This window comes from Cyprinus carpio, chromosome A3, assembly GCF_018340385.1.
Source record: "Cyprinus carpio isolate SPL01 chromosome A3, ASM1834038v1, whole genome shotgun sequence".
Lineage (NCBI taxonomy): Eukaryota > Metazoa > Chordata > Actinopteri > Cypriniformes > Cyprinidae > Cyprinus > Cyprinus carpio.
In genome coordinates, this window is record NC_056574.1 from 16,741,243 (window position 1) to 16,768,124 (window position 26,882).

Here is a 26,882-nt window from a genome sequence, read left to right on the forward strand (position 1 = left end):
GTACTGTATGAATGGGCGTGGTTGTTTTGTAAAATCTTATTTCCATGTGCAACCACATTGAACAGATTTGCCTGTTTGCTAGGTCTCCTAGGCGTGATTGTTGTGCTATATATAAAAGCAATTGTAAATACGGACACCATGAAAGGCAGCAAAAGCTAGGCTTAGATTAACCATATTCATGATTCTCATCATTAATCTTCTTGTATCACATTGATCTTTGCTATTTATTTTGTTTTGTTCTTTTATTTTCAACATCTAAATTATTTTATTTACATTCTTTTCTTTTCAATGAACTACCCTCATGTACAAATGAAATCCATTCATTTTTTTCCCATTCTGGCTAAATATGAGGTGGTAAATTATTCCTGTATAAAGTCTGCAGTGTTTGTTTTGTACTTTTAAATAAAGCTTTTTCTCATGTAATCTTGTTTGATTCAGAAGTTTTTTTTATTTTTTTTATTTTTTTTTTTTTAAAAAAGCAATCCACTCCCTTTCATCGTTTATTTTCTATAAGAACAGGTTTAGTCAACAAAACCAACTTTACAGGTAGCCAAAATATCAGTATTCAGTATCTGTTTACAGATGACTAGGTCCTCATATACTCTGATTCACACCAATAGACTAAACACACCTCAATTCCTTCATTCACAGCTGTAAGGCAGCAATCATTGGCACAAGTCATAATTAATGCTGCCTCTTAATATTTATTTAACAAAGATGACATGTATTGCTACTTTATAGACAAAATAAGTTAACTTATTTTGTCTATAAATGGAAAAGAGCAACTTTGAATCACAAAACACAGGTTGTTACATTTTGAAGTCCTTTTCTTTGCTGAAAGTATTTGTAAAACATGATCAAATAACCTACTCAAGCTTAATCAGATTAACAAATACATCAACATATATTTTGAAAACAATTTCAACTTCAAAAGACAGGGCTTCAAAGACTTTAAATTCTGTTTGGATAGTATTGACCAGGGGTCTCATTTATAAAACTCTCCTTAGATTTCATCCTAAAAGTGTACGTATGCACAAAAGCTAGATTTTAAATCCCAGTCAGAGGAAGATTGTGCATTGAGTGCATCTCCACCCCGACTCCTCCCCGAAATCACCATATATGGAGCTTACAATGCCTAGTTTTACTATGCATAACCTTATCTGCATATCATTTCCATGCATATTCCCATCCACGTGACACCATATATAACACCGTTAAAGGTATAAGACATTAAGGAAATATGAGATATAGACTATAAATGCCATTTGTGCCATACACAATTTTTATTGCTAAAAATCATCCAGTATCCTTGTTATGTTTTAGCATAAATATATAAACATAAAAATCCATTAAAAACAAAACTGTTTAAAATAGTTATCAGATAAATATTTTAGAATAGATTTGGTCTTATTCTTTTTCACTGGCCAAATAGTATTTCAATTGTTTTAAACAATTCAAATCAAACGTAATTTATGCAGTTTTGCTGATAAGGTGAACATCTTTTAGCTATTTTTAGCCTATATTTATTGCAGTGTAAACAATTGTCTGACTCGGCACGTCACTGACAAAGTAGCCTATTTTAAAAAGATGCAAACATGCAAATTATCATTTTCTTCAAGTTGTATCCTTCAAATACAGTGGTATTTTTCATAATGTTGTGGAGATGTCTTCACACTACATCAACACCTCCGTGCAGCTGCGGTTGTACAGTAATCTATTATCACTGGACCGATTCAAACCGGACAATGGTGCGTTCGAATTTGAATCCAGCAGTGTCTGCCATAATATCGAAGTAAGTGCGCATCATTGTTCTTACTAAAATATTTTTGCATAGCATAAGATCTGCAGTTTAGTTTAAAGATGAATTATTATGCACCTATAGCACTCCTTGCTGTCATTAAAACAGCATGCCACAAGAAAAGTGATTCCACTAAATATGTCTAAATTCATATAATTTTTGTTTAATGATGACTTTTTATATTTTCAGTGCTTATCTCCATTAAACGAGAGTGGAACATTTAATGTAAATGTTATATCGAAATTAAAACAGATTTTAAAATAGTTGCTTACTTCGTTACTTTTCTCACGCCAGGAAAACGAGTGAGTACGCATGGTCTAGAATGTCCGTAAGGTGCATACATATTTACGGCAAGTTTATTTTTTATAAATCCCGATATGTGCGTGGAAAATTGCGTACACAATTTCTATGCCTATTTTGTGCGTATGCAATGTTTAGAAATGGTGGTAATGTGTAGTAAATAAACATTTCAATAGCTTTGTATGATAATTAACTGTATGACTGTTTACAAACAATTTAGGCAAACTGCCTTTTAACGGCAAATAGTTGAGAGCTAAACAACATAATTTAACATTAACAAATTAACATACCCCAGTAACACCTGTGCCATTATACACTTACAATGTCACAGGTTAAAGCTTTAACCAACCAAATAATGGCTGAATACAATTGATTTGCAATTAAAATACGCAGAAGAGACTTGCATTTTTGCATCAGATCTCATACTCTTTGAAGGCCTGGTGTGAAAATGAATGAACCTCCAAATCAAGCGGGAGCAGTACTCAGTCCCCCACTTTGTCCGTGTGGCATGATTGATACAAAGGTTTCAAAGAGCAGCAGACAACAGTTTGAAGTGTGATCTCCAAAGCCAGGGTATCTTTAGAGCCAGTTCAATTCATCTGGAGACCCAGCAGAGGGCTGCTGAGCAAATACTTCAAACGACCAGATGCAAGAAAGGCTCCCTAAAGTGCCTGATTCATTCCATCTGAACAGCACCCCATGCCTCATGTTTTTCGGCCATGCCTCAGAACGGGTCAGAGAAGAGAAGTGGACTCTCCATTACAGGGATGGATCATCCACCACTACAGAGGATCAGGAAAGGATGAGCTCCAGGACTACAACGAGGAAAACAAAACAACCCCTACCTGACACAGTCTACTTTTATCCCTTGTCAGGAAACTGTTCAGATCCCTTTACTGAACTCTCTTTTTTAAAATTCATGAGCTGATTTACATGATTAGTGTCCTCATTACAGTTATAGAGTCAAATTCATTTCGGATTAAATAAATAGAAAGATCGGGACAGACAGGGCACTAGAACTCATCATCAGTCTCGATCAGCATCACTTTGTCAGATTTCTTCGAACTCTTTGAGGTGCTGATCCCAGGCTTGCCATTCATGTTGGGTTGTACCACTTCCTGGGTGGACTGCTGGGTGTACTGTTGGTAAGCGGGAGAGAAGTTGTGGATTGCATCCTGAACCATGTCTCCAGGGTTAATGGTCTCCTTCAGGCCACTGGATATGCTGTGCATAGGTGCTACATTCTCTACAAAAACAAAATGAAACAATAGATTCAAGCGTCAAATATCACATGACATATTTCCAATGACTTTAAATGAGCAAATCTGAATATTTTTGTACTACCAGAACTTAGAAGGGCATGAAACTTGAGCAAGATGTAACCAAAACACAAAGAAAATAAGAGGCAGTTTCACACACAGCCTCATTATTAAAACCCATGACATTATGGCTTTCTAATGAGGTCAACATTTGAGCCCTTGTCTAATGTAAAGATCTGTTCTCCTGTGGGACCTGGCCGGTGCAGGTCAAGTTTTGAATCAGGAGGGAAAATATTCATCCATGAGCAGAAAGCGAGAGGAAAAAAAAATGACTTGTGGGACTCCCACAAAAAAACATATCTACTTAGTCAAATGTATTTTGTTTTTAAGGCACAGAAACCCCAAAAATAAATGGTTACTGGATATTTTCAATGGTGTGTGTGGGACAAAGTATAATTTGAAACGGTTTGAAACACCCTACGCAGACCTCTAGTCTGATCCATCCCACCAATAAAGAACTGGAGTACTTAACAGAAAGACTTAATGTACCTAATGTAGATAAAAAGACTTCAAGAGAACATTCACCTTGATGAACAATAAACATGCCCAGAGTGACTTAAAGCATTACAGTCATGTTTCACATTTCTGAGGTATTTTGTTTGTCTGGATTACACAATCTGTTAACAGCCGGTGACATTTCAACACAATGCAATCTTGCTATTACCCTCACTTCTTTGAGCACATCACCACGGGCACCGCCAAGGTCCAACCCAGCTGTTCGCAAAATAGAAACCAGGATGAAAACACTAGCAATGCGGAGCTCCACTCCACTGATGTGGTTTCCAAATCACTCTTCTGCTTCATTTATCTACTACAGGCTGGAGAGGCCAGGAAAGAAATTCATAATCCCACAGTTCCCAGATTTGTCTCAGCTGTGGATGCATTAAATTAGGTTACAGAGTACAGCCTGATACACTGCAAAATGATGAGTTCCAGCTAACTCCATCTTGCCTTGTGGATGATGGATGAGAGCTTGGACAAAGGTGACGGCAGGCTGCCACAAGTAGGGTGCAAGTTTCTGACCTCCTGTTCGAGAAATACTTGAACTGTGCTTGTAGTTCTCTAGCTGACGGCCTGAGAACTGTTCTGTGTGTGTACAGTTGGATGATTTGGGACCTGCCCCCATGGGCAGAGGGTGAAATCTAAGGATCCGCAAACTGCCCTGAGCTTCTTCACAGCTGGTCCGCTTGGGATAAAAGGCCATCCTGGAAGGTTATTCTGCCTAACAGGCTTCACGACAGTCATGACCTTTTATCAACAGTGAAACCCGCAGTGACTTCACCCTTTGAGCTCTGTTAAACTATGAAAAATACCACCATGCTTTCATATGCCAGTAAAGTGAAGGGTTCTTAACACATTTGCAGGTTTTCTCACACAAACATTCCAACAACTGTTAAGCAGCATGCTGCAATTCACTTACTGCGAGAGAAGAACACCTCATGCCTAGAATATTAACATTTAAACTGACACAAGGCTTGAAACATGCATATCTGACTGACAGCCGATTTATATTTCATGGAGGCCCCTTGAAGTCAGAACACAAATCTAATGCAGCTTTAAACATTCAGCAGCTGAAATGACATTACAGCTTAAATTGGTGGAAATCGAAACAGAACTATTTTTCACCACCCTGAAAAGCACAAGTGACAGAATATGACTAATCTGTTAAGCATGGAGAGGCTTTTGTAGCCATAAGGATATGATCAGAATGATAAACATTACTGCATTACTTATAAAGAAAAGTCAAATATTTGTATTGTTTTAAGCCATTAAAGTACACTGAGAGTGCCAATTGTCAAACAGGATGATGACAGTGAGTGAGATACCAACAAACAAAAGAAAGAAAGAAAGAAAGAAAGAAAGAAAGAAAGAAAGAAAGAAAGAAAGAAAGAAAGAAAGAAAGAAAGAAATCTTGGATCTACGTGAATCACATGGGTTGTCCCTCAGAGGTTGGAAAATATGGAAATCCATATTAATACGGAAAAATCACATCCCCGAGTGAGGCACACACTGAGAAAACTGTTGAAAAAGCCCTAGTTATTGGCAATGCTATTGTACGGAAAGTAAAAAGAGAGACACAAGCTACCATAGCCCAATGTTTACCGGGAGCCAGAGCACATGACATCTTGGCAAATTTAAAAGTGCTGGCTAATGCTAAACGTAAATTGAAAAAAAAAAGACTGAAGATTTTGTTTTCAAATTTTTCAAGTGTAATGGCATCATTCAACCTGCCACAGGTCTGAGTTTCTCAACACACAGTTATTTTGATGTGTCTATGAGTGGAAAACTGGATATGTGAGCTTCTTACCTGGTGCTTCACTCTTCTTCTCGCGGTACACACTGGAGGTGAAGGCGTAGCGGAGGGCAATGGCGGCAAAGACCATTTCGATGCAGATGATGAAGTTCTGCCAACCAGCTGCCACTGTACCAGCCCCCACCTCATAACCATCGATTACCAGAGCTTCAGGGATTACACCACATCGCTCCAGAATGGCCAATACCATACCTAAAAAAAAAAAGACATACCAAAAAAAAATTTGCAGTAAGAAACTTTTTTGACTCCAAGGTCCTGCCTTGTCCACAACCATATTCAAAGAAAATGTTTCATGTGTCAATGAACAGCTTGAGATGAATACTGAACATATAATGCAGAGTAACCAACCTTGCCAGAAGGAGAGAAAGATGACGGATTTGATGGTGAGGAATTTGAGCACAGGCTCAAAAGGTCTCAGAAGGTCACTGGTCGCAAAGTAGAAGAGAAAGAGGGCATAGAGAGCCAAACTGACAGAAATGTTGTAGATGATGGTGATGTAAAGGTAACCTCCCGTTACACTATATGAAAAGACACAAGACAAGGAGTAAAACACAGCTCTTTAAAAAGTCAGATGTTGTGTTATTATGGAATGTTGATATAAGATAAATAGGAATGAATGATGGGTGGCTCACTTAAAGTCTCCATCATGATATTTGCCAAAAGCCTGCAGAAGGATGGTGATGACAGCCATGATGGGCTTCACGACACAGAACTGAAGTGTGGCCTAGATGATGACATTAGTAACAGAAGCAGATGAATAATGGTGATGGTTTAGTTTTTACACCGGATCCAATTAATCAACATGGGCCTGTAATATAGTTTGAGTGATAGAGGACTTCCAGTCCTCATCATTTTCAAAGGCATGGTAATGTTGCATGCTTATTTTTGACAGGAAGTGCTTATTTCTTACATAATGAACAAAGTTTGACATGACTGACAAATCCACTCATTGAGAATGATATAGAGGAGATTTCTTTTCCCAATCTCGCTACATGCAAGTCAGAATCAACTGCTTGAATCATCAACGTGGAATTCAAGTTTTAAACCAAAGCTGTCTGCAGAGGTGGAAAGAATACGAAAATATTCTACTCAAGTAAAAGTACCATTACATTAATGAAATTTTAAGTACAAGTAAAAGTACCAGTCTAAAAATCTACTCAAAAGTCAAAAGTAACTTGTTTAAAATTTACTCAAGAGTAAGAATTACTAAAAAGTTACATTTCAACAGTGGAAGGGATACAAAAATGGGACACAGGCCAAGGGTGTCAAACTCAGTTCCTGGAGGGCCACAGCCCTGCACAGTTAAGATATAACCCCAATTAAACACATGTGATCCAGCTAATTTAATCATTTAGGCTTATTTGAAAACTACATGGTATGTGTTACCAAAACCTTACATGGTAGTTTACATTACATGGTAAACTCTGGAGGGCTGCGGCCCGTTTGGAATTTTTTTTGTTGTCGAAATAGAACAAAAACAGTCAATATGATGTCTAAAACGCTCTTTAAAGACTCTTTAATAACTTCTTGTTTATTGAATTGCTGTAAAAGACAAAAAAAACCTATATTTAATCATGCTGATTTTTGGAGGAAAAAACAGCACTCTTAGTGTGATATTGATTTATATACGAAATGATAAAATAAACATTTTCTGGCCCATCTTCTTTTTTTGTGATCTGAATGGATTTTAACGGACTGAATCACGCAATGAAAGAACGCACTCGCGCACACTAGTCTAATCTACTAGACTTCACTGCACTCTGTAGGAGTGTTTTTTTGGGGGGGTTTTGGCAAAACACTGATAATGTCAAATCACACATCGTTAAAACAACAATTACAATATTATCACAGACGATATACATCACACACCCTGCACCACTGTCTTTTTGGCTAATTTGTGCAAAAACTTTTGCTAAACTGTCAAAGCTTCATTTTAACCACAAATTCAACATTGCAAGTATTTAGCTTACCTCTACATGCTTGCGAAGGTTTGATTTTGAGATTTTATAAACTGCTAGTTTGGTCTCCCTAAGCAAACACAACTTACAATACATAATAGAGCATAAATATGGCCAGGGCTTCACTTAATTTCCTTTGAGTTCACCTTTAGCAGAATATGATGGGGTTTCATCTTCAGCTGGGTCTGCACCATAACGCCTGTCTTGTCCGTTTGCATCTTTCTTGTGATTTTAGCGCCAGTTTGCTCTCCTGCCCATTACTGCAGTAGTTTTTTTTTTTTTTTTATACTCAGTAATTAATGTGTTTTAAAATGTAGCGAAGAACAATATTTCAAACAAAATATATTTAAGTAAAAGTAAAATTACAGATTTTTAAAAAATATTTTAAAAGTAGAAGTACACAAAAAAGCTACTCAATTACAGTACCGTGAGTAAATGTAATTCGTTACTTTCCACCTCTGGCTATCTGTGAGAAAAGCCATCGCAAAATAATCAAAGCACACTCTGTCTCTGCTACAGTCTGGTACATCGCAAGATGATGCTTTGAAAAATCCCACATGTAGGCGTCTGGTCAGACAGATTTATGTGTTTTGAAATTCCACTTTCTATTAAAAAAAGTTCAATTCACATTCTTTTCTGTCTTTTTGGGTACGAGGCTCTCAAATCCAATTTCCATCAGTATTATTCTCGAAGTGCGAGCGGGTTTCTCAGCTGCCGTGTAGACAGTATCAGGCTGGCGGCAATACCTATTTTTTGTGTTTATTATTGAGTGACTTGCACCTGCTTCCTACTGTTTTTAATCCTACTTTAACCACTGGAGCTTCTCAGGAAAGACAACAGTACAAAGATAACAGCTGCCACTTCATGACAGTTCAGGCAGAGAAGGTAGATAAAGGAGACAAAGTCACAGAAATTCAGACCCTCTTATTAACATATTCATGCTGTTTACATACAGCCATTTGTAGTCGTAAGCTTATCAGATGCAGGTCAAAAAAGACATACTAAAATTCTAAAATTTTCATCTTATTTCCAAATTGTACATCTCATATATTCAATTTGGTCTCACACTTTTGGACTCCACTGGAAATAATCGGAATATTTAGGATTTCTTAAAAGTTAAAAAGAAATGTTATGAAAAACATTGCTGTGAAGGAAAAGTAATTTTAATTTTAAAGAAAAATGGGAACAAACCTGCTTGCAGAATCTCAGGAAGCCAATGGAGTAATTAATTCCTACCAAACAGCACGTCCCGTAAAGGCAACTAGATCTGTTAAAGGCAAATGAAAAGGAACATTTTAAAGGTAATGCTATTCTTGAAGGTAATTTGATGAATTTATATTTTAAACACAAGCCAGGCATAAAGGTATTTTGCACAAAAAATAGAAAATCTTAAAAAGAGAAAACGTTGTCAGAGCCTTAACCTAGAGGTTAGCATACATGCTCTGACACACGGAGTCATGCTGATCATGTGAGTGATGACAACAAAATTTAAAATCAAGGTGACGGGCAACATGTATTTATTTTCTCAAAGCTCTTCACTATGCATTTTGTGAGACTTCCTTCTCCATGCTGGATATATGCGATGCTGCCTTAGAACTCTGCTAAAATGAGGTACAGAGTGGCAGCATAAATATTAAAATGTTAGATTGGCAGCATAATTAAATTGTCTACTATTTGGGGCAGCCTTTACATAGGAAGTACACTTATCATGCATTAAAACACTGAACACTAGGTTATTAAACCAGCAGTTGTTAAAATAAATAAATAACAGGGTTCCCACACCTTGATTAACTTCAAATTTAAGGACCTTTGAATGACTTTCCAGGTCCAATACCCTCAAATTCAAGGACTTGATGTGGGGACAGATTTCAATTTATCTTGTAAGATACATTGTTACAGTTTTCATGTCTCAAACATGAGATTTTTTGCATTTATTTTTGGCCATGACAGAGATCTGATAGATCTGAGCTTAATGACAAATATCTGATCTTACTTTACAAAGAGCATGCATGATCGCGTAAAAAGAAGTGAAAGTGAACAGCGAGCGCTCATTCAAAAGAGATTTAAATACTCTGCATATTGATAGATGCTCCCTGATGCGTGAAAATTATGCAATATTAGAATGTTTGCTGGAGCGGTCGGGACTGGACACAAAAATCATGGGAATGGGCAATAATGGTCAGAAATTCAAAACAGTCCCTTGCAGTGCTCTAATACAAAAACGCACACAATCATTGGCGACTGTAGAAAGTAAAAGCCGAATCCCCGACATTTTGGCCGATTCAAAAATCCCGGCTGGAGGCATTTTTTTAGGCCCAAAAAGAGGACATGCCCGGGAAAAAGAGGAAATATGGTCACTCTAACGTAATGGCAATGTACAACACAAAGTACCTCATGTGGGAAACCCTTAATGTAACTAAGGGTAATTTTTTCCAGAAAAGTTATTGCACAAAATAAATTCAAGTACTTTCAAGGACTTGAGATGTGTCAATATATGTTTATTTTCAAAAACTTTCCAGGGCCTTGAATTTTTTTTTTTCATATTCACAAACTAAAAAAGGATTTCAAGGACCCGTAGGAACCCTGAAATAAAATAAAAAATAAAGACACTCACTGAATAGGTTTTCCTCTTATTTCCGACATGATGGCACTTTCTCCTCCAAGGTACTCAAAAGATAGACTCAGGAAGTTGTATATCACAAATGCTACAATGATAAAAGAAAGAAAAGCAACCAACATAAGTCATGAGAGCCCAACATAAACAATTTGCTGAATTTGCAGAGAGCGTTTAAAATAAGCAGATAGAATATGTTCGACATGACCAATAAATAAATAAATAAATAAGATTTCCTGTCACTTTGTGCAAAAACAGTGCAAGATTGAGGAGTTGTTTGTGTCCAGGAAGTCCATCTTAACCTGAGAGGTCTATTTAAAGACAGATTAGATGGCTAGATCTCAGTGTCTCTCAGTGTGTACAATGTGTACAGTGTGTATTACTTGTAATATTTTACTGATGGTCTCTATGACTAAGACTTCACACCTTTGAAATTAAACAATTACAATTATATAATTCTATTTATATTACATTACTTATATTGAAGGAAATTAAGGCTTTTATTCAGCAAGAATGCATTAAATTAATCAAAAGTGACTGTAAAAACTTTAATAAAGATTTGTATTTTAAATAAATGCTGTTCTTTTGAAGTTTCTATATTAAAGAATCCTAAAAAAATAATGTTTTCACAAAATATTAAGCAGCAAAACTGTTTTTAACATTAAAAGTAAATGTTTCTTGAGCAGCAAATGTGATACTTAATACTGGAGTAATGATGCTGAAAATTCAGCTTCAGCATCACTGAAATAAATTAGCTCACATTTTTAAATATATTCAAATAGAAAACAGATTTTTTAAAACTATGATATTTCACAATATTACAGTTTTTACTGTATTTTTTTTTAATCAAATAAAAGCAGCCTAGGTGAGCATAAAAGACTTCTTTCAAAAACATAAAAAAAAAAAATAAACTTACCAACCCCAAACTTTTGAATGGTGGTGTATTAAAGACTACAACATTATCACTCTAAACTTCATAACAGACTCATTTATATAAAATTACTATTCCATTCAGTACAATGATGGATTACATCAAATAACAAAACAAATCCCCACACTGGAATTTTCCCATGTTACTTAAATAACACAGTGAAAAACTGTGTTTCAAATCGTCATTGTCTAGGAGAAGTGGGATAGGCCTGAAAAGATAATTACAGGTACATTTGGCCGTCCTCCCTTCTAGCTGCAACATGACAAACTGGTCTGTTCAGTTACAATGAACATGTATCCGTTTCCCCTCTATGAAACCTTCCGCCCCACGTCTGTAAAGCACGATCTCCTCCCTCACTGCAGGCCAGACTTCCAAACAACAACACACGTTCCACCAGTGTGATATCTGGTGTTAATAACATTATGCCCCGGGGGCAGGAGAGACTGTAAGGGCAGAGAGCAGCTCAGATTTACTGTACCTTCATAACAGTCACGAACGGAGTCGAAATACACATAATACTGGTCATTACTGATGAACAACAGGCTGAGCCAGGAGTCGAAAGCAAAGATGGGGACGATGAAAAGGATCCGGATGATATAGCGCTGCTCCTTTGGCACCGTGTACGACCTTAGGTGCAGGTATATCTATGAACACAAAGATTTTGTTAAGCAAGACAAAAATTTGCTTGACAAAAAAAAAAATTGAGTCAGACATACATTGCAAAAACAGTGAAATGCAAATGATTAAAGTGCAGTGGAACAGCAAGAACACATGTATCATTTGTTTATTATCAGACACTAAGTAATGAAGAAAAGTGAGCTGGACAAACAGGAACTTGTACGCAGCAGTACCAGTGACACACAATAAATAGGTAACTGTAAAAGTTTATAACAGTTTATGGACAGCTAACAGAACAAAGCAAACAAAGCAATGTTTAACCAAACTAAAGCTCACAGGATATTAATAATTATATACTTCAAAAGAGCTTTTAACATCACTAGCTGTTAGGAGACAATACATGCATTTTCTTAGCGGTTTATTAGCTACAGAGTTGTCTTCTTTTTTCAGTTTATGACGGATGGTAATCAGAATAAAGGTTCAATACCATCACTTAATGTTATTTTGGAGTGTTTGTGTGGGAATTTATGCGCATTTATCCATAGTATTTGTGGGGTCAGGCTGTGATGTTGAACAAGAAGGCCCGGCTCATAATCTCCGTTCCCGTTCATCCCATAGGTGTTTGATGAAGTTGAGATAAGGACTCTGTGAGGGTCAAGTTCTTCCACACCAAACTCATCTAACCATGTCTTTTTTGACCTTGCTTTGTGTACTCGGGCACAGTCATGCTGGAATAGAAAAGGGCCTACCCCAAACTGTTCCCACAAAGTTGGAAGCATGGCATTGTCCAAAAAAGTTTTCCCTTCACTGGAAGTAAGCAGCACCACAACCATTATCCCTCCTCCACCAAACTGTACAGTTGACATAATGCAGTCAAGCAGGTACCATTTTCCTGGCATCCACCAAACCAAGACTCACCCATCAGACTGCCAAACAGATGTCAAAATTTAGGCTTTTACAGTTTCCAAGCTACATAGTAACTTGGCACAGAATACAACCAATGTGCTGTCAAATGTGTGCATATATCGGCTATATAGATATAAAGTTTGGCACTACCACTTTTACAATCTACATTTGAAAAATATTACGGAGTTTGTGAGGTATGTGTATGTCCTTAAAGTGCCTTTGAACTTCACATTATTATTGAGGGGGCTCAAAAATCGCTGGGTTCTTTAAACTCTTGGACACTCAATCATTTGAAATCAGATTATTTGAGTCCGTCATTCCATGGGTGGAGGCTTGATGTATTTGTGGGCTCTCAAAAAAGCAAGGGGAGTTGCTCTCTGAACTCACCTAGCCTGCAGGGGAAATAAGTTCATAGTCTCCCAGACTCCATAACGTGGAGCCGACAGTGAGAGAGAGAGCTCACAATAACGGCTCTGGCCATCGACTGTCTACAGGCTGTCACAGAAATGCAGTCAAAGCTAATTACAGCCTGTCTGAAGCAGAGAGGAACTGCTGGTGGCAAGAGGGTCTGGCTGCAGACTTGCACTTGCACTCTCAGACACTTGTGCTTCCGCTAGTGACATCACTTGCAGTCTTTATTTTATATTTTGTTCTATTTATTTATAATTTTTTTTGTTTGAATCTCTCAACATTTTACAACAGCAGCCAGGTGGTGAAGACCTGCTAATCGCCACTTGCACTCTCAGCTACCTGCGACTTCACTTGCAATCGACACAAATCGTGCGTGTTGCCAATGGAGACAAGACACGGTGATTAAACGATTAAAACTAATTTAGTACTGTAACGTACAGGGTCCTGCAAGAAAAAGACAAGACCCGCAAATCCCCGGCCACAGAACAGCAGAATATGAATGCAGTGCGCAAAGTCCCTTGCTAAGCGTTTTCCTCCCGTAGAAGACATGAACACTTAATATGGGTAAATGTATTAAGATGCTATTAAAATATCAAATTCAATATACAGTTTATTAATATAATGAATAATGTATAGCCTATAGTAAGCTATTCTCCGCCCATAATGCAAAACGTGGCATAATAATAGACCAAGATGATAAAGACCAAACTCAATATGCTCCTTTTCATTATTAATATATACATAACGTATATTGCCTATGTACAGGCAAGCAGGTGAGCCCAGAATAAATGCAACACGCAAAGTTTTGCGTTAAGTGTTTTTCCATATAGAATAACTGTCTACAGCTCTTTTATATCATTGTCTTTGTCCATTAAGCTACTTTATGTTTTATTATAATGATTTTCTATGGGAGGAAAATGTTTAACATTAACGCATAACGCATTGATGCTTTTAATATCACTTAATGCATTTCATAATGGACGTTCATATTTGTTGGTCTGTATATACTTTGAGTCAACAACAAGACATATAGGCGCCTGAATTGTCTTTATAGTCCATTATTATGCCACATTAAGCATTTTGCTGTATGGGCGGACAAGTGAAAGTTTGCGCATTGTGTTTATGGCCATCTGCTTGCCTTGTAGAACATTAAATAAAAACTATATATCGAATTTGATCTTTTAATTGCACTTAACGTAGGCCTATCTTAATACATTAAGCCATATTAAATGCTTGTTTTTTCTATGGGAGGAAATTAAACGTTTAACAAGAGACTTTAGTGTAAGTGTAAGAGAGTGTAAGTCTGCAGCCAGACCCTTTCGCTGGTGGAGCTGTGAGGCGACCAAAAACAAGGCCCGGTGAATCACTAGGTATAGCACCAACTTTAAGACTGTAAAGCTTGTAAAAACTAGAGAGCTGAGAAAAGGCCGGCCCAAGAGTGCTGTTGGTGCCTTGTCAGTGCAATATATAACAATTCACTTAAGAAGGTTTGGCCCAGAAGGTGCTTATGTTCAAAATAGCTGGTCTTCAAAGACTACTTTGATATCCCTGGAACTGATGGGAAAGTTTTGCAGGCAAATCAGTAACTTCAGAACAGGGTGTTTTAGTAACACTTTCTCAATTTCTGCCTTTAGTATGCAGTGTGCAAGAAAAGCTCCGCTGGGAGAATCTTTTGTAGAAAAACAGAGAAAGGCAGTGAAATACTAAAACAATCCTGAGGGCTCCTTTAATCTCCTCAGGATTTACATATGTTGTCTCACGCAACCCTCCGCAGGCGGCTGTTTGCGAAGCTGTGGATGAGGTGGTGGTAGAGGAGTCGTTATCCCGCTAGGCTGAAGGACAAAAACCAGACTGTTTTGACATGATTATGACTTGAAGAGTTAAACCACTACATAGGGACTCGTTTCCAGGCTCCATATAACATCCCAAAGTTGTTTGACCACTTCAAAACTGTCAGCTTCTCAGAGGTATTGGCTTTTGTATGGCACACAAGACACTTTGGAGGCAATCAAATCATAGTCCTCCGGGCACACTGCAGGCACAGCAATTCAGAGCTGAAGAAATACCTTTCCTGACCTCTGCTCTCCATCAGTACGATCCCAGTAGTTCAATTACATAACAGATGCTTGAGAAACATATTCTATATTAAATTTCTTCATGGGTCATATAGGCTGCAATGAAATGGGATTCAAAATATACCAGCAAGAGAAGGGAAATTAGATTTCGGCCTTTTATGAAACCGAACAATGTCTGCAAATATAATTGGTAATTCGACACACAAGATGGTTATATTCATACTGTGCCGCCACTTCACCTACCAATTACTTTTACACAAAATTCATCCACCACCAGCTGATTTCATCTTGCTGTAGGCTACACAGTGAATGCCACAGAAGTGGATATTCAGGTATGATGTGCACTTTTAGCTGTTGAACGGCTAAATATAAAGGACAGGGAAATACCTGAGCAAATTAGAACTGCTCAGCATGTTTAGATCTATAAAGAAATGACAAAACCTTTGCAAGAAGACTTATTGAACAGTCTGGTGTCTAAGAAGCTGCCCTTATCGCTCTCTTTTATTGATACAGCTGGTGTGAAGGTTAGTGACTGATGGTCTTTCATCAAACACAAAAGAACTTCCTCTATAAACAAAGGTCCGGCACACAAATATAGCTCATGCTGTAGTTTCTGTTTCAAACCTGTGAGCATACACTACCAGTCAACAGTTTGGACACACCCACTCACTATTTTCCATAATAACTAAACCTCCAGTAAAGAATAACAGTAAAGTCATCAAAACTACGAATATATATAAAAAAAAAAGAATATCAAATGCAAATGGGAGTATGGGAATTATGAAGGGAGCAAAACAACAAAATAAAAAGCTAAACAAAAACTTACATTTAAATTTCTTCACATTTTTTGCTCACATTTGCTCAACCAACTTCAAGGTATCCAATTTCGATGCTTTTTAAATAAATCAAATCTATGTATCTTTTGAAATAAAAGTTCAAAAGTTACAGTAAACAGATTTACAATGTTATATGAAATACTTTACTTGAAATACTGACAAACACTATATTAGAGACACACGAAACAGATAAACAAGCTTTTTCACAGAGTCTTCTTGTCATAGAGACAATCATTTCCTTTAAAAATGTTCCTGTAGTACACACTGCAGATGGCACATCAGGGCACATGTATTATTGGTTACGTATCGTTGCATTAGATCACCAGAGTGCACTAAAGCCATATTGTGTGTTTACACAGCCCTCTTATCAGCTCTGGGAACAGGTTCCACTCTGCTCTGTAGCTAACTTTGATTAGTCAAGGACAGCACTCTAAATAAATAATGTAGAATAAAGAAAACATGGATAATGGTCTAGAACAAACATGCAGGTATTTATTGACCTCTGATGATCGATAACCAGTGGAGGCAGGGAGTGGAGGTTTAGTTATTATTATTGCAGTTTTTAATGACTATGTGGAATAGATTAACCTTCAAAAATGACATAGTATTATCAGGATCTGCAGATGATAATGAGCCTGTGGTCAGGTATGAGGGAGGAGACAGCATGGTACAGCTCTTGTTTTCTCTGCCTAGGTTATTTGCTTTTATTTGCCTGTGCTCTGAATGAACCACAGCTATTAGAGCTTCCAGCTGTCCCCAGGCAGCAAAACCACTCCATTTAATGCTGAGATTTGTTTCTCACCTCATGGCCTATAGTTGCTATACCCCATACTAGTTTAAAAGCAGCAGTGAAGCTTTTCTGTAGCTAAGTAAGCAGCTGTGTGGTCTAGAAATTGTGCTGGATGTGTGAGTGCCTGGCTGTGAAAGTACTATGAATTACTTGTCCTCAAACACATTAGTGACATTTAGTTCCTCGAAATGAGCCTACCTGATGACAGGTGATGATGAGCGCAGACCAAACGAAAATTCCTGACAAGGCTTGGGCCGTGCGGGTGTTGAGGAAGAGCTTGTCGTCCTCCACTACTTGAGTCCCATTACTTGATCTGATCACGGTTATGTTTGACATGCCAGTTATATTTGACAGCACTGAGTATGATGACAAAGGGACTGAATTATTCATGTTTTTATCCAAATCCACTGACAGAGTGCTGAAATTTGCCGTAGTAGTCCCGGACTCATTCATCTGTAGAAAAAAATAATAATAATAATTAATTAAAACTTAGAATTTTTCAAAATCAAATCTTTCATTTACACCTTTGTTTATACACTATCATTTAAATTCTTCTTCATGAAATCATTCTACTAAGCTGATATGGTGCTCAAGAATCATCATCATTATTATTATTATTATTAATGATGATGAAAACAATTGCTGCTTAATATTTTTTGTGGAAACTGTGATAAATGTTTTCTTCAGATTTCAAAAGAACTGCATTTATTTGAAATATAAATCTTTTGTAATATTACATGATGTCTTCGTTGTCTCTTTTATTCAATTTAATGCATTTAATGCATTTTTATTTAAAAAAAAAAAAAAAAAAAAAAAAAAAAGAAAAGAAAAGGAGAAATCTTAATGACCCCAAACTCTTAACAGTAGTGTATATAATTCTATGAAATGCAACCCATCTTTATCTATTAAATGCACTATTTCTGTTCCAATGACAACAAACACTTATATATGTATACAGTTTATATTTACCAAAACAAATTTACCATGGCAACTATAATTACTAGTTATTTCTTATTACAATAAAACGGTGTTTCCTTCGGAAGTACAGTCCACAGTACAGCATTTACTGATTTATTACATATTTACTAATATTGTGCTGGAAACTATGGTTAACATGTTGATTTTTTTTTTTTTTTTTTTTTTTGTCAAATTAAGCGTTGCGCCAGAATACATCATTTACAGCATACGTAAGTGTAGTATGTAAATGTAGTATTTTTTCAGTAAAATATGCCCTTTTTTACATTAAGAGATTAAAAAAGCTGCCTAGCAATCATTTCACTCAAACCTATTACTGAAACAGAAGACAAGACCTGTTTCTAGATATTTTATGAAACACTTACCCTGATGCAGTGTCAACACCTGTGAGAGTTTAGTGCGATCAAACTCGAATTACTTTACCATAAACGTCACTTTACTCTGAACATCGCACTGGGACTAAACGAATAAAAACATTACGTGCACGAGAGACTAAAGAAATATCAATATACGACATGTAGACGTAGGTAGACACGGCCCGTGCGACGACTCGAGCGCGCACTTCCTCGTTCAACTATTATTGACAGGTCTGATGTGCGTCAGTCAGCTCGGTGGAAACAGCCCGGAATATAATTGATCTTTATAAAAATCCTGAGGCGAAGAAAACGGTACAAGACTGTTTTCCTAAAGGCTTTTCCAAAATCCAAAACAAACAAGCTCGTCGCTCCGTCTCAAATTAGGGCAGGTGTACTTTCTTCGCGACAGAACAGCACACCCAGGTCATGTGACCTTGCGACTTTAGTCCTTGGTCACGTGACTTGAAAGGCAGGGACGGGCACCTGTCGATCAAAGTTACAGTATCCTTGCTGCACACGTGCAAAATCTGTGACAGACCTGTGCATACTAATAAAAACAATATAAGATGTAGGATATAATCCAGGTACTCTACTCTAGGCCACTTTGAGATACAAGAGGGCCATAAAGAGATTACCTTAATTTACACTGTATACATTAGTGATTAGTTGTAAAAATCATTTCTTCTCCAACAGGAATATGTTGCAGCAGTCAGGTTCAGAAAATAATTCCATTTATTTTGTAGTAGACCTAGATTAATTGATTTTTAACAATAACTTGAACCTTTACTGTGAGTTATTAGGTCTATGCCTATGTTAAAGCCATCAACATGCATTATTTAATGTTTATATATATATATATATATATATATATATATATATATATATATATATATGTATATATATATATATATATATATATATATTTATGTTTAACAAAATAATTATTGGTAGAATATTACATTACCCACCACTCTGCAAAGAAATCCCTACTAATCAGAAAATCATGACAAACAAATCTCACCAAAATAATCTTTAGCGCCCACCCACTCCCACGTCTCCCTTCGCTCTGTGCATATTGCAATAAATATTAAATATTTTTCCAATGTCTATCATTAACATAGTTTTTTTTTTTCTGTTGTTTTAAAACAAATGGCAACTGCAATTCTTCATATGACTCCAGTTCTTTCTCTCATTGAATTCCAGTTTTTACCAATCCTTTTGTCTTATTTTCAAAAGCATCTTTGCTTCAGGGATCATTATTTATCACATACATATCACATGTGATAGACTGATGTTTATGATATAGTAATTAAATGTTTTTCCTTAGTCCCTTGTCCAACAGTTCAACTACCATCAGAACCAACAATGAATTAAGGAAATACACACACACATAAAATAATAAAAAATAAAATATAGACTATATCAAGAAGTATGATGTGAATGAATGAAGATAGAATAAGTGGAAGACAAATATAGTGGAGAACAAAAAATAATTAAGTAGGCCTATATATATATATATATATATATATATATATATCACACACTATATATATATCTATATATATATACACACACACAAAGGTTTTTACAAAGGTTTGGCTAATGGTGCAGGTGTTGAGCCAGATGCCTCTCCAAAGACTTTGGGATTGGTGTGAGACATTCAAATAAGCGCCAAAAATTGAAAGTAAGAAAATATAATTTTAATCTTAGGGCATCTAAAAGACATCGATTATACAGAGGCAAAAAGAAGTGATCTTGAACAGTACTCTTTAATTTTAATATTAAAATTCAAGCTTTTCAAGCAGTGCAATAGCAACAGCACATAAGACCTTTCTCTGCACAAGTGTCTAAATTCATAACAGACAAGTCAAGATTTACATTGTAAAAATTGTGCATATACGTCATTTTCCTCATCCAGAAAAAGTGAGTTTTCCATGTAACCGCCTGTTTACCAAACTTGGCAGGCTTTGATCATATCTTTAACGTTTTTCATAGTTTCAGCACTGTTGTCTTTAAGTGAAAGGCCCAACAGGACCGGTCGGTTGCCCGATTCCTGCGAGACAAACATTGCAACATTCTTGGCGTAGACATGTGTAAGAGGCTGCAAAAGAAACAAAAAGGACAGGGTGAAACACAAACATAATTGTATCTGCCATATCGAACTATCTAACAAAAGCTGACTTGATTACCTCATCCTTTCCCAGCAGTACTCTAGTAGTGAACAAGGGCAGGCTGATCTCACCAGACCTCGTGTCAGGTGTTATGGACACAAGTGTCCCAATTTTACCGTACTGTGTCAAAACTATAAAAATGTAGTTGCTGAATTCCGTGCAGACAACTTGAGTTGGGATTCCATTTATTGTTTTTTCTGTCTGTCTTGATCGGATGACGGGTTGAGGAGCCATTATTTACTTTCACCTGAAAAATAAATAAAAGTTAAAAACATGCAGCCTCATAATATTCAGTCATAAAACGAAACACAGTTAAAACCGAGAACAACGGAGTATGACATTAATTACTTTAAGTACTAGGCAAACCGAGACTATGACGGTTAGCTCATTCATTCAGCTGTGTATAGCAGAAGCACGAAGCTACAGCGACAGTAGGCCGCATGAGATCGCTGACGACTGGCTTGTCAAAAGCGGACAGACGACACAGGAAACACCGAGGCTTCAGAGTTGGAGCTTTAGATACCATCCGAGATCTACGCAACAGCCTTACGGTATGCACAAAAATGAAATAAATAGCATAGATATAATAAACATTTCCCACCGCTAATTTAAAGTCGTATTTTATCCTCTTAGGTCGAATGTGATTTCGTTTGCAAACATCCCTCAGCGGAAACGGAACAGTTGGATGTGTTTCACCTACGCAATGACAAGGTAAATGATGGTGGCTAGAAGGGATACAGCTCCGACCGGAAACTAACAATGAAATTTAATTTTCTACCTATTAGATTGTGTTTTATTAACGTCTACACCTACCCCAACCATAAACCTACCCCTTACAATAATGAAAAAAAATTAATTTTTGTTGTACAGTGTGACAAAAACTACGATGTATTGATGTGCGCATGCCCAGTAGCGCCATACGTATCCCTTCTAGCCTTCTCATCATTAAAAGATGCGAGCGGAGGGTGCTTTGGATAACATTTTTATGTGACGTAACTTTTATTTAAGATTGTATATAATTTTATATATATATATATATATATATATATATATATATATATATATATAAACAAAATTATTAAATAGGTATATGACAAAATTTGTACTTTTATTATTGTCAGGACATATTCAAACATTATAAATGGGAGAATGTTTTTTTTTTTTCCTAAAGAAAATTAATACTTTTACTCCGCAAGGGCAAAATAAGTTGATCAGAAGTGTCAGTAAAGACATTCATAATGTTAAAAAAGATTTCTATTTCAGATAAAAATGTATCACAGTTTCCACAAAAATATTAAGCAGCACAACTGTTTTCAACACTGATCATGTGATGATCATGAGAAGAAATGTTTCTTGAGCAGAAAATCATCAGAAAGATTTCTGGAGGATCATGTGACACGACGAATGGAGTACTGATGCTGAAAACTCAGCTTTGCCATCACAGGAATAAATAACATTATATATTCAAATAGAATTTTTTTTTAAATTGTTATAATATTTCACAGTGTTGCTGTTTTTACTGTATTTTATTCTAATAAATGCAGTCATGATAAGCATAAGATACTTTAAAAAAAAAAGCCTGTTTATCATGTTCCTAATGTTCCATTATCATATCGGAATTAACAGCAATGTATTTATAAGCATGTCTGAGTTGCTGTATACACTGAAACAATATGCAAAGGAGTCAGGCTTGTTGCAAGTCTAAATATTTTGATTAAAAACATTACCCAGGGAATTTTAACGAACAAACAAACAGACATGTAAATCTGTTTCAAAATGTTTATCCTCTCTATCCACCTGGAACAGCCTGATTGCGTGTGGTTTGTCTGGATAGCTTTATCTTCTGGCTGCCTCGGCCCTGTCAGTAGATCTAGTGTGGATGTGTCATACTTTTACTGAGTCTAGTCCATTTGACAGTGTGTGCCATGTTCACTGAGGCTGCTCTTTGTGTTCCAGACTGTAGCTGCTCTGGCAGACTTATCCTGAAGCCTTTGAGCTTTACATATGACTGAAAAAAGTTGACATCTTTGCACTTTTCGTCACAAGGTTGACTAGAAGTGCCAAGGCTCTCTCTCTCTCTCTCTCTCTCTCTCTCTCTGTGAATGTGAGTGGATGGAGGATTAGTTCGGTGAAACTAATTCACATCAACACACTTGCTTGTTTTAGATTTATATGTATTGCAGTGTCAAATATGTTATTATAGATCATTTTCAGTTGTTTATATTCTAGTTGTAGGCCTGTTATTGGAACCAGAATTAAGAGTAAAGGCCCGTTCAAACCAAGGACAATGACTATAATGAAAATGAGAAAAAGATATCATTTTATAAATCATTCTAAAATGTAAAGAATAGCCACACCACAGCTATAACAATAGTGTCACAGAGCAACGATATAATTGGAATCACTTTCAAAATCACTTTCAAACTTTCAATGTTCTTTTATGTTAGATTGTAAAATGCATATTGTAGCCAAGACTTTGATCTCTGTCATCCCTTTTACAATTTATTGCATGATTGCCATGCAAGCATTATCTTAGGCCAGTATCATGTGAAGGCAATTAATAAGCCTTCGCTGAACACGTCATACTAAGCAAAGAAAAAGGCTGATCAAAAAGCCTTTTACAACCTTCAAAATTTTCTCAGTATGGTCTTGTGCCTACTGGATATAAAAAGTAGATCATCAATTGTTCTGTCATAACACAAAGGTCTTGAGCAATGATGGTTCTGTGATATTTTGCTATCATGTAAAGTGAAACTCATTTTCCAAAACAAATCTCAAATGTGGCATTTTTCCTCTGAAGCACCATTAAGTAATCATTCTCAGCTGTTAGCATTAGGTAAAATGGGCACGCATGCTATAAACACGCTGTGAAGTGATTTGCTCTTCAAAGTGCTAAAGAGGCACCAATCAGAACCTTTATGGGTTTTGTGTGCTCCAGAGGCAGAGGGAGAAATGAGGAAAGAGCAAGCGAAATGCCTACCATGGCTGATAAAAGGAAGCAAGCACATTCATTGTTCATGAACACCTCCCACAGAAGAGGACTATCATTTTAATATCTCTTTAATGTTCTGCTGGAAATATGCATGTCGTATGGGTTCTTTCTGTTCCCACAGCAGGAAGATAAGTCTGATTGGCTGGCAGAATTTAATTAGTGTTACATTTTGTCCTCAGTGTAAGTCCCACATTTTGCCACATACCTACACTCTTTTGTTCAGACTTCCTTTCATTTTAGTTCTGGTTTCTGATGAGGACAGGATTATACAGACGTGATGGACATCCATTATTCAGGTTGGGAGAAGTGACTTAAAACGTGATAATTAAGCTTTTTGTTTCATTCATGTCATGAGTGATTTTTCACATTGATTTAACAAAAACGAGACCATGGGAAATATTAAGCACCAAATATGTATTCCATACAGTTATAGAATTTAAAAGAATGGTTCAACTGAAAAAAAAAAAAAAAAAAAAAAAATCTGTTATTATTTATTCACCCTCATAAATATATATAAATATATATATATATATATATATATATATATATATATATATGTAGTACAAATTTTCAAAGCAACTTGAGGGTGAGGGAATTTTTATTTTTTGGTTGAACTCTTCTGTTAATTTTATCAGAAAAAAAAATGATGTGGATGTAGAAAGAACATCTGTATGTTCTGGACATCTTGATATGTTTTTCATATGTGTGGAGGGCAGCTTCCTGTCAGATTCAAAGGGTCTGGCTTAGGGCTCGGGGCACAGTGCAGACCCACATAGCCCTGAAAGAGTGCACTCACCAGGGGTTAATGAGAGCTGCCATGGGTCGGTTACCTCACAGAATACTTTCTGCTCCATTGATATGACAACCCACCCCTGGCAACATTCAGCTGTGTCTGTCCTACACACCCACAGACACACACAGAACATGCAGTAGTGTGACGGTGGATATATAGGCTGAGGTTGAAACCAACACATGCACAGTCAGTTTTACTTTCTTTTATTTGTAGTTGTTCTGAGTTACAGAGGATATATAATAAGAAAACAAATGTACGGTTAGACTTGATTGTATCCATTGGGAATTGAGTGGATCGTGAAAAGGGATTGGATGGTATCTAGTGATTGGGAATCTTATTCTGAACAACTTTTTACAAAATACTTGAACCAAATGAATTCCGTGATTTTTCATGAACATCTGAATTTGTTCATCATTGTAAATTTAATGAAGAATGCCATAAAATACTCTCAGTGTCTCCCACACTGAGTTCTTAATTGTTAATGGAATTGTTAAGGAACTGGAAACATTTAGTTGAAACAGAATTGAGACCAAACTTCTTATTCTGTGCCATTCCCGTCCCTATTAGTGACATCAGCCAGAAAAAGAAATGATTTTTTATTGTTATTATTATTTCAGAGGCTGAGTGATTTTGATTGCAAAGACAGATGATGATTTATTTTCTTTGGAATAACATGCACCAAATTTTCACAATAAGACCAGGAATGTGCATTAATAAAGTAATTAGAGTTGATTTTGATGTCATGTTGACTTTAAATATCCAACAATTATCAAAGTTACTTCCTTCCTCTTCGTTGAATGGCCTCATGCGTATTCATGGGCATCTACGTCACATGAAATACATCATCAGCACTCTTTGAGAGAGGCTGAATGCACCAGTTCATCCACAGCATTGCTGTCTCAGTCGCTTAGCATCTGATTCATGTTGATCTGTAAGGCTAGATTCATGATGTGAGTGGAAGTCAACAATACATGTAATGAAAATTGCTCTTCTACCATCTGGAGCCTTATGACAGGGGCTCATTCATGAAATAAGTGTACCAACAAAGGCACACACACACACACACACACACACACACACACACACACACACACACACACACACACACACACACACACACACACACACACACACACACACACACACACACACACACACACACACACACACACACACACACACACACACACACACACACACACACACACACACACGCATTCTAGAAAAAAATGCATATTTTCCCCAAGTGACCACTAGAGTGCTGTGCAGCATTACAGATAGCATTCCCATAACATTTGGAGATTTAAGCACACTACATAATTAATGTGGCCTTTTAAAAACAGGCTACACATTATGGATTTCCCATAATACTTATAGTGTCCTATAAGTATTGAATCAGTCTTAAATTAATGACTGACATTTAAAGAATGTTTTTTGTTTGTTTGTTTATTTTCAGCAGATGTGCTGTGATATTTTATTATACTGTACATAACGTAAAGAAACATGAACATGCTTTAGATAATTGTTTTTTGTGTCTGTTTTTTGAAAACATTTAAAGGCCTAGTCTAAAATAATGTCATAGGCAAACCAAAAGTCCTAGAAACATGAGCTAATTGAGATTCATATCTACAAAAAAGCAGGAAAGTTGCATTTGTCATATAAGCTTAATTTATAAGTAAAGACAGGTGGAGAGAACCAGTTCAGATGAACTGCTTGCAGAAATGCAAGTCAGGGTGTTAGATGAACCTATTTAAAACAAAGAGTAGCTGGTTCAGATTTGCCTAAAAGCATGCCAGTTCAGAATTGCATTGATATTGTTAGAAATAATCTGTAAATTATACAGAATCAGAAAAAAAGTTTCCATGGAAAAGATCAAAGAACATCACCAAATATTAATATTATATGCTGACCCTCCAAAAAAAAACCTAAAATATCCATCCATCCAATCCAATCCATTTAAATTGTAATATTTCACAATATTATTGTTTTTACAGTATTTTTGATCAAGAAATACAGCCTTGGTGAGCATGTGCAATTAAAAAAAACACACTAAAAATCGTATTCCAAACTTCCTACAGTAGTATATTTTTATATCTCTTTTTATATTACTGTATTGTCTTGGCAGTAAATGCAATGTGGGTGAAACGCTGCATCATTGCTCCTTCTTTAACCCTCAGATCTAATGCAGCAAGTGTGTTCAGTGGTGTGAGGTGACTGTAACTCTGGGACTAGCGGAGGTGGATATAGACACACTGAGGGGAGAGGCTGATTGAGAACCTCCGCAGTGAGAGAGCAGGGCAGCCTACTCCCATGCTACCGGCTGACCTTGCACAATTCAGCTCCATGAAGCCAAGTCACAGCCGTCCCTCTGCAAGAAAAGCTTGCTGACCATATGGGTCATGTCTAAAAACACTGTTTTCCTTCCTGTCATACAAAGTGCCCCCACCTACAAAAATGCACATGCAGCATTTTATGTACAAGTCCATAAATGCTCTGAGCCATAGGGAGAACAGTGACATCATTATTACCAGACTTTTGTTTGGATTCTAAACTAGCCTCAATAAAAATGAAAATTCTGTCATGATTTACTTACCTATGTTGTTACCAACCCATGGTGTTATTTTGCCAGAATTGTCGTTTTTGAATACATTTAAAGGCCAAATATATATAAAAAGTTATTCTGAATCATATATATATATATATATATATATATATATATAGATAT

The 26,882-nt window shown here is 36.5% G+C and overlaps 2 protein-coding genes and 1 long non-coding RNA gene across 4 annotated transcripts in view; 1 reads left to right on the forward strand and 2 right to left on the reverse strand.

Moving 5' to 3' along the window:
* Window positions 1-1,971: 1,971 nt before the first annotated feature.
* LOC109104957 (transmembrane protein 184A-like) lies at window positions 1,972-18,643 on the reverse strand. The gene is made up of 9 exons (XM_019118286.2): window positions 18,211-18,643; window positions 17,069-17,323; window positions 11,713-11,878; window positions 10,304-10,394; window positions 8,881-8,956; window positions 6,364-6,455; window positions 6,080-6,249; window positions 5,726-5,923; window positions 1,972-3,344 (listed from the first exon to the last, which is right to left on the reverse strand). The coding sequence occupies exons 2-9, from the start codon at window positions 17,321-17,323 to the stop codon at window positions 3,112-3,114; spliced, it is 1,281 nt and encodes a 426-aa protein (XP_018973831.1). The 5' UTR covers window positions 18,211-18,643; the 3' UTR covers window positions 1,972-3,111.
* Window positions 18,644-19,951: 1,308 nt separating this feature from the next.
* Window positions 19,952-21,132, reverse strand: LOC109105593 (proteasome assembly chaperone 3-like). 2 transcript variants are annotated; one of them, XM_019118866.2, is made up of 3 exons: window positions 20,974-21,132; window positions 20,391-20,619; window positions 19,952-20,302 (listed from the first exon to the last, which is right to left on the reverse strand). In XM_019118866.2, the coding sequence occupies exons 2-3, from the start codon at window positions 20,604-20,606 to the stop codon at window positions 20,150-20,152; spliced, it is 369 nt and encodes a 122-aa protein (XP_018974411.1). In that variant the 5' UTR covers window positions 20,607-20,619; window positions 20,974-21,132; the 3' UTR covers window positions 19,952-20,149. The 2 variants fall into 2 exon arrangements, with proteins under 2 accessions (XP_018974411.1, XP_042576972.1); XM_042721038.1 differs by lacking the exon at window positions 20,974-21,132 and adding an exon at window positions 20,721-20,858.
* LOC122136647 overlaps window positions 21,001-26,882 on the forward strand; it is a 35,816-nt gene continuing 29,934 nt past the window's right edge. Inside the window, exon 1 of the long non-coding RNA XR_006154288.1 lies at window positions 21,001-21,083. This is a non-coding gene — a long non-coding RNA (uncharacterized LOC122136647). The remainder of the gene's footprint in view (window positions 21,084-26,882) is intronic.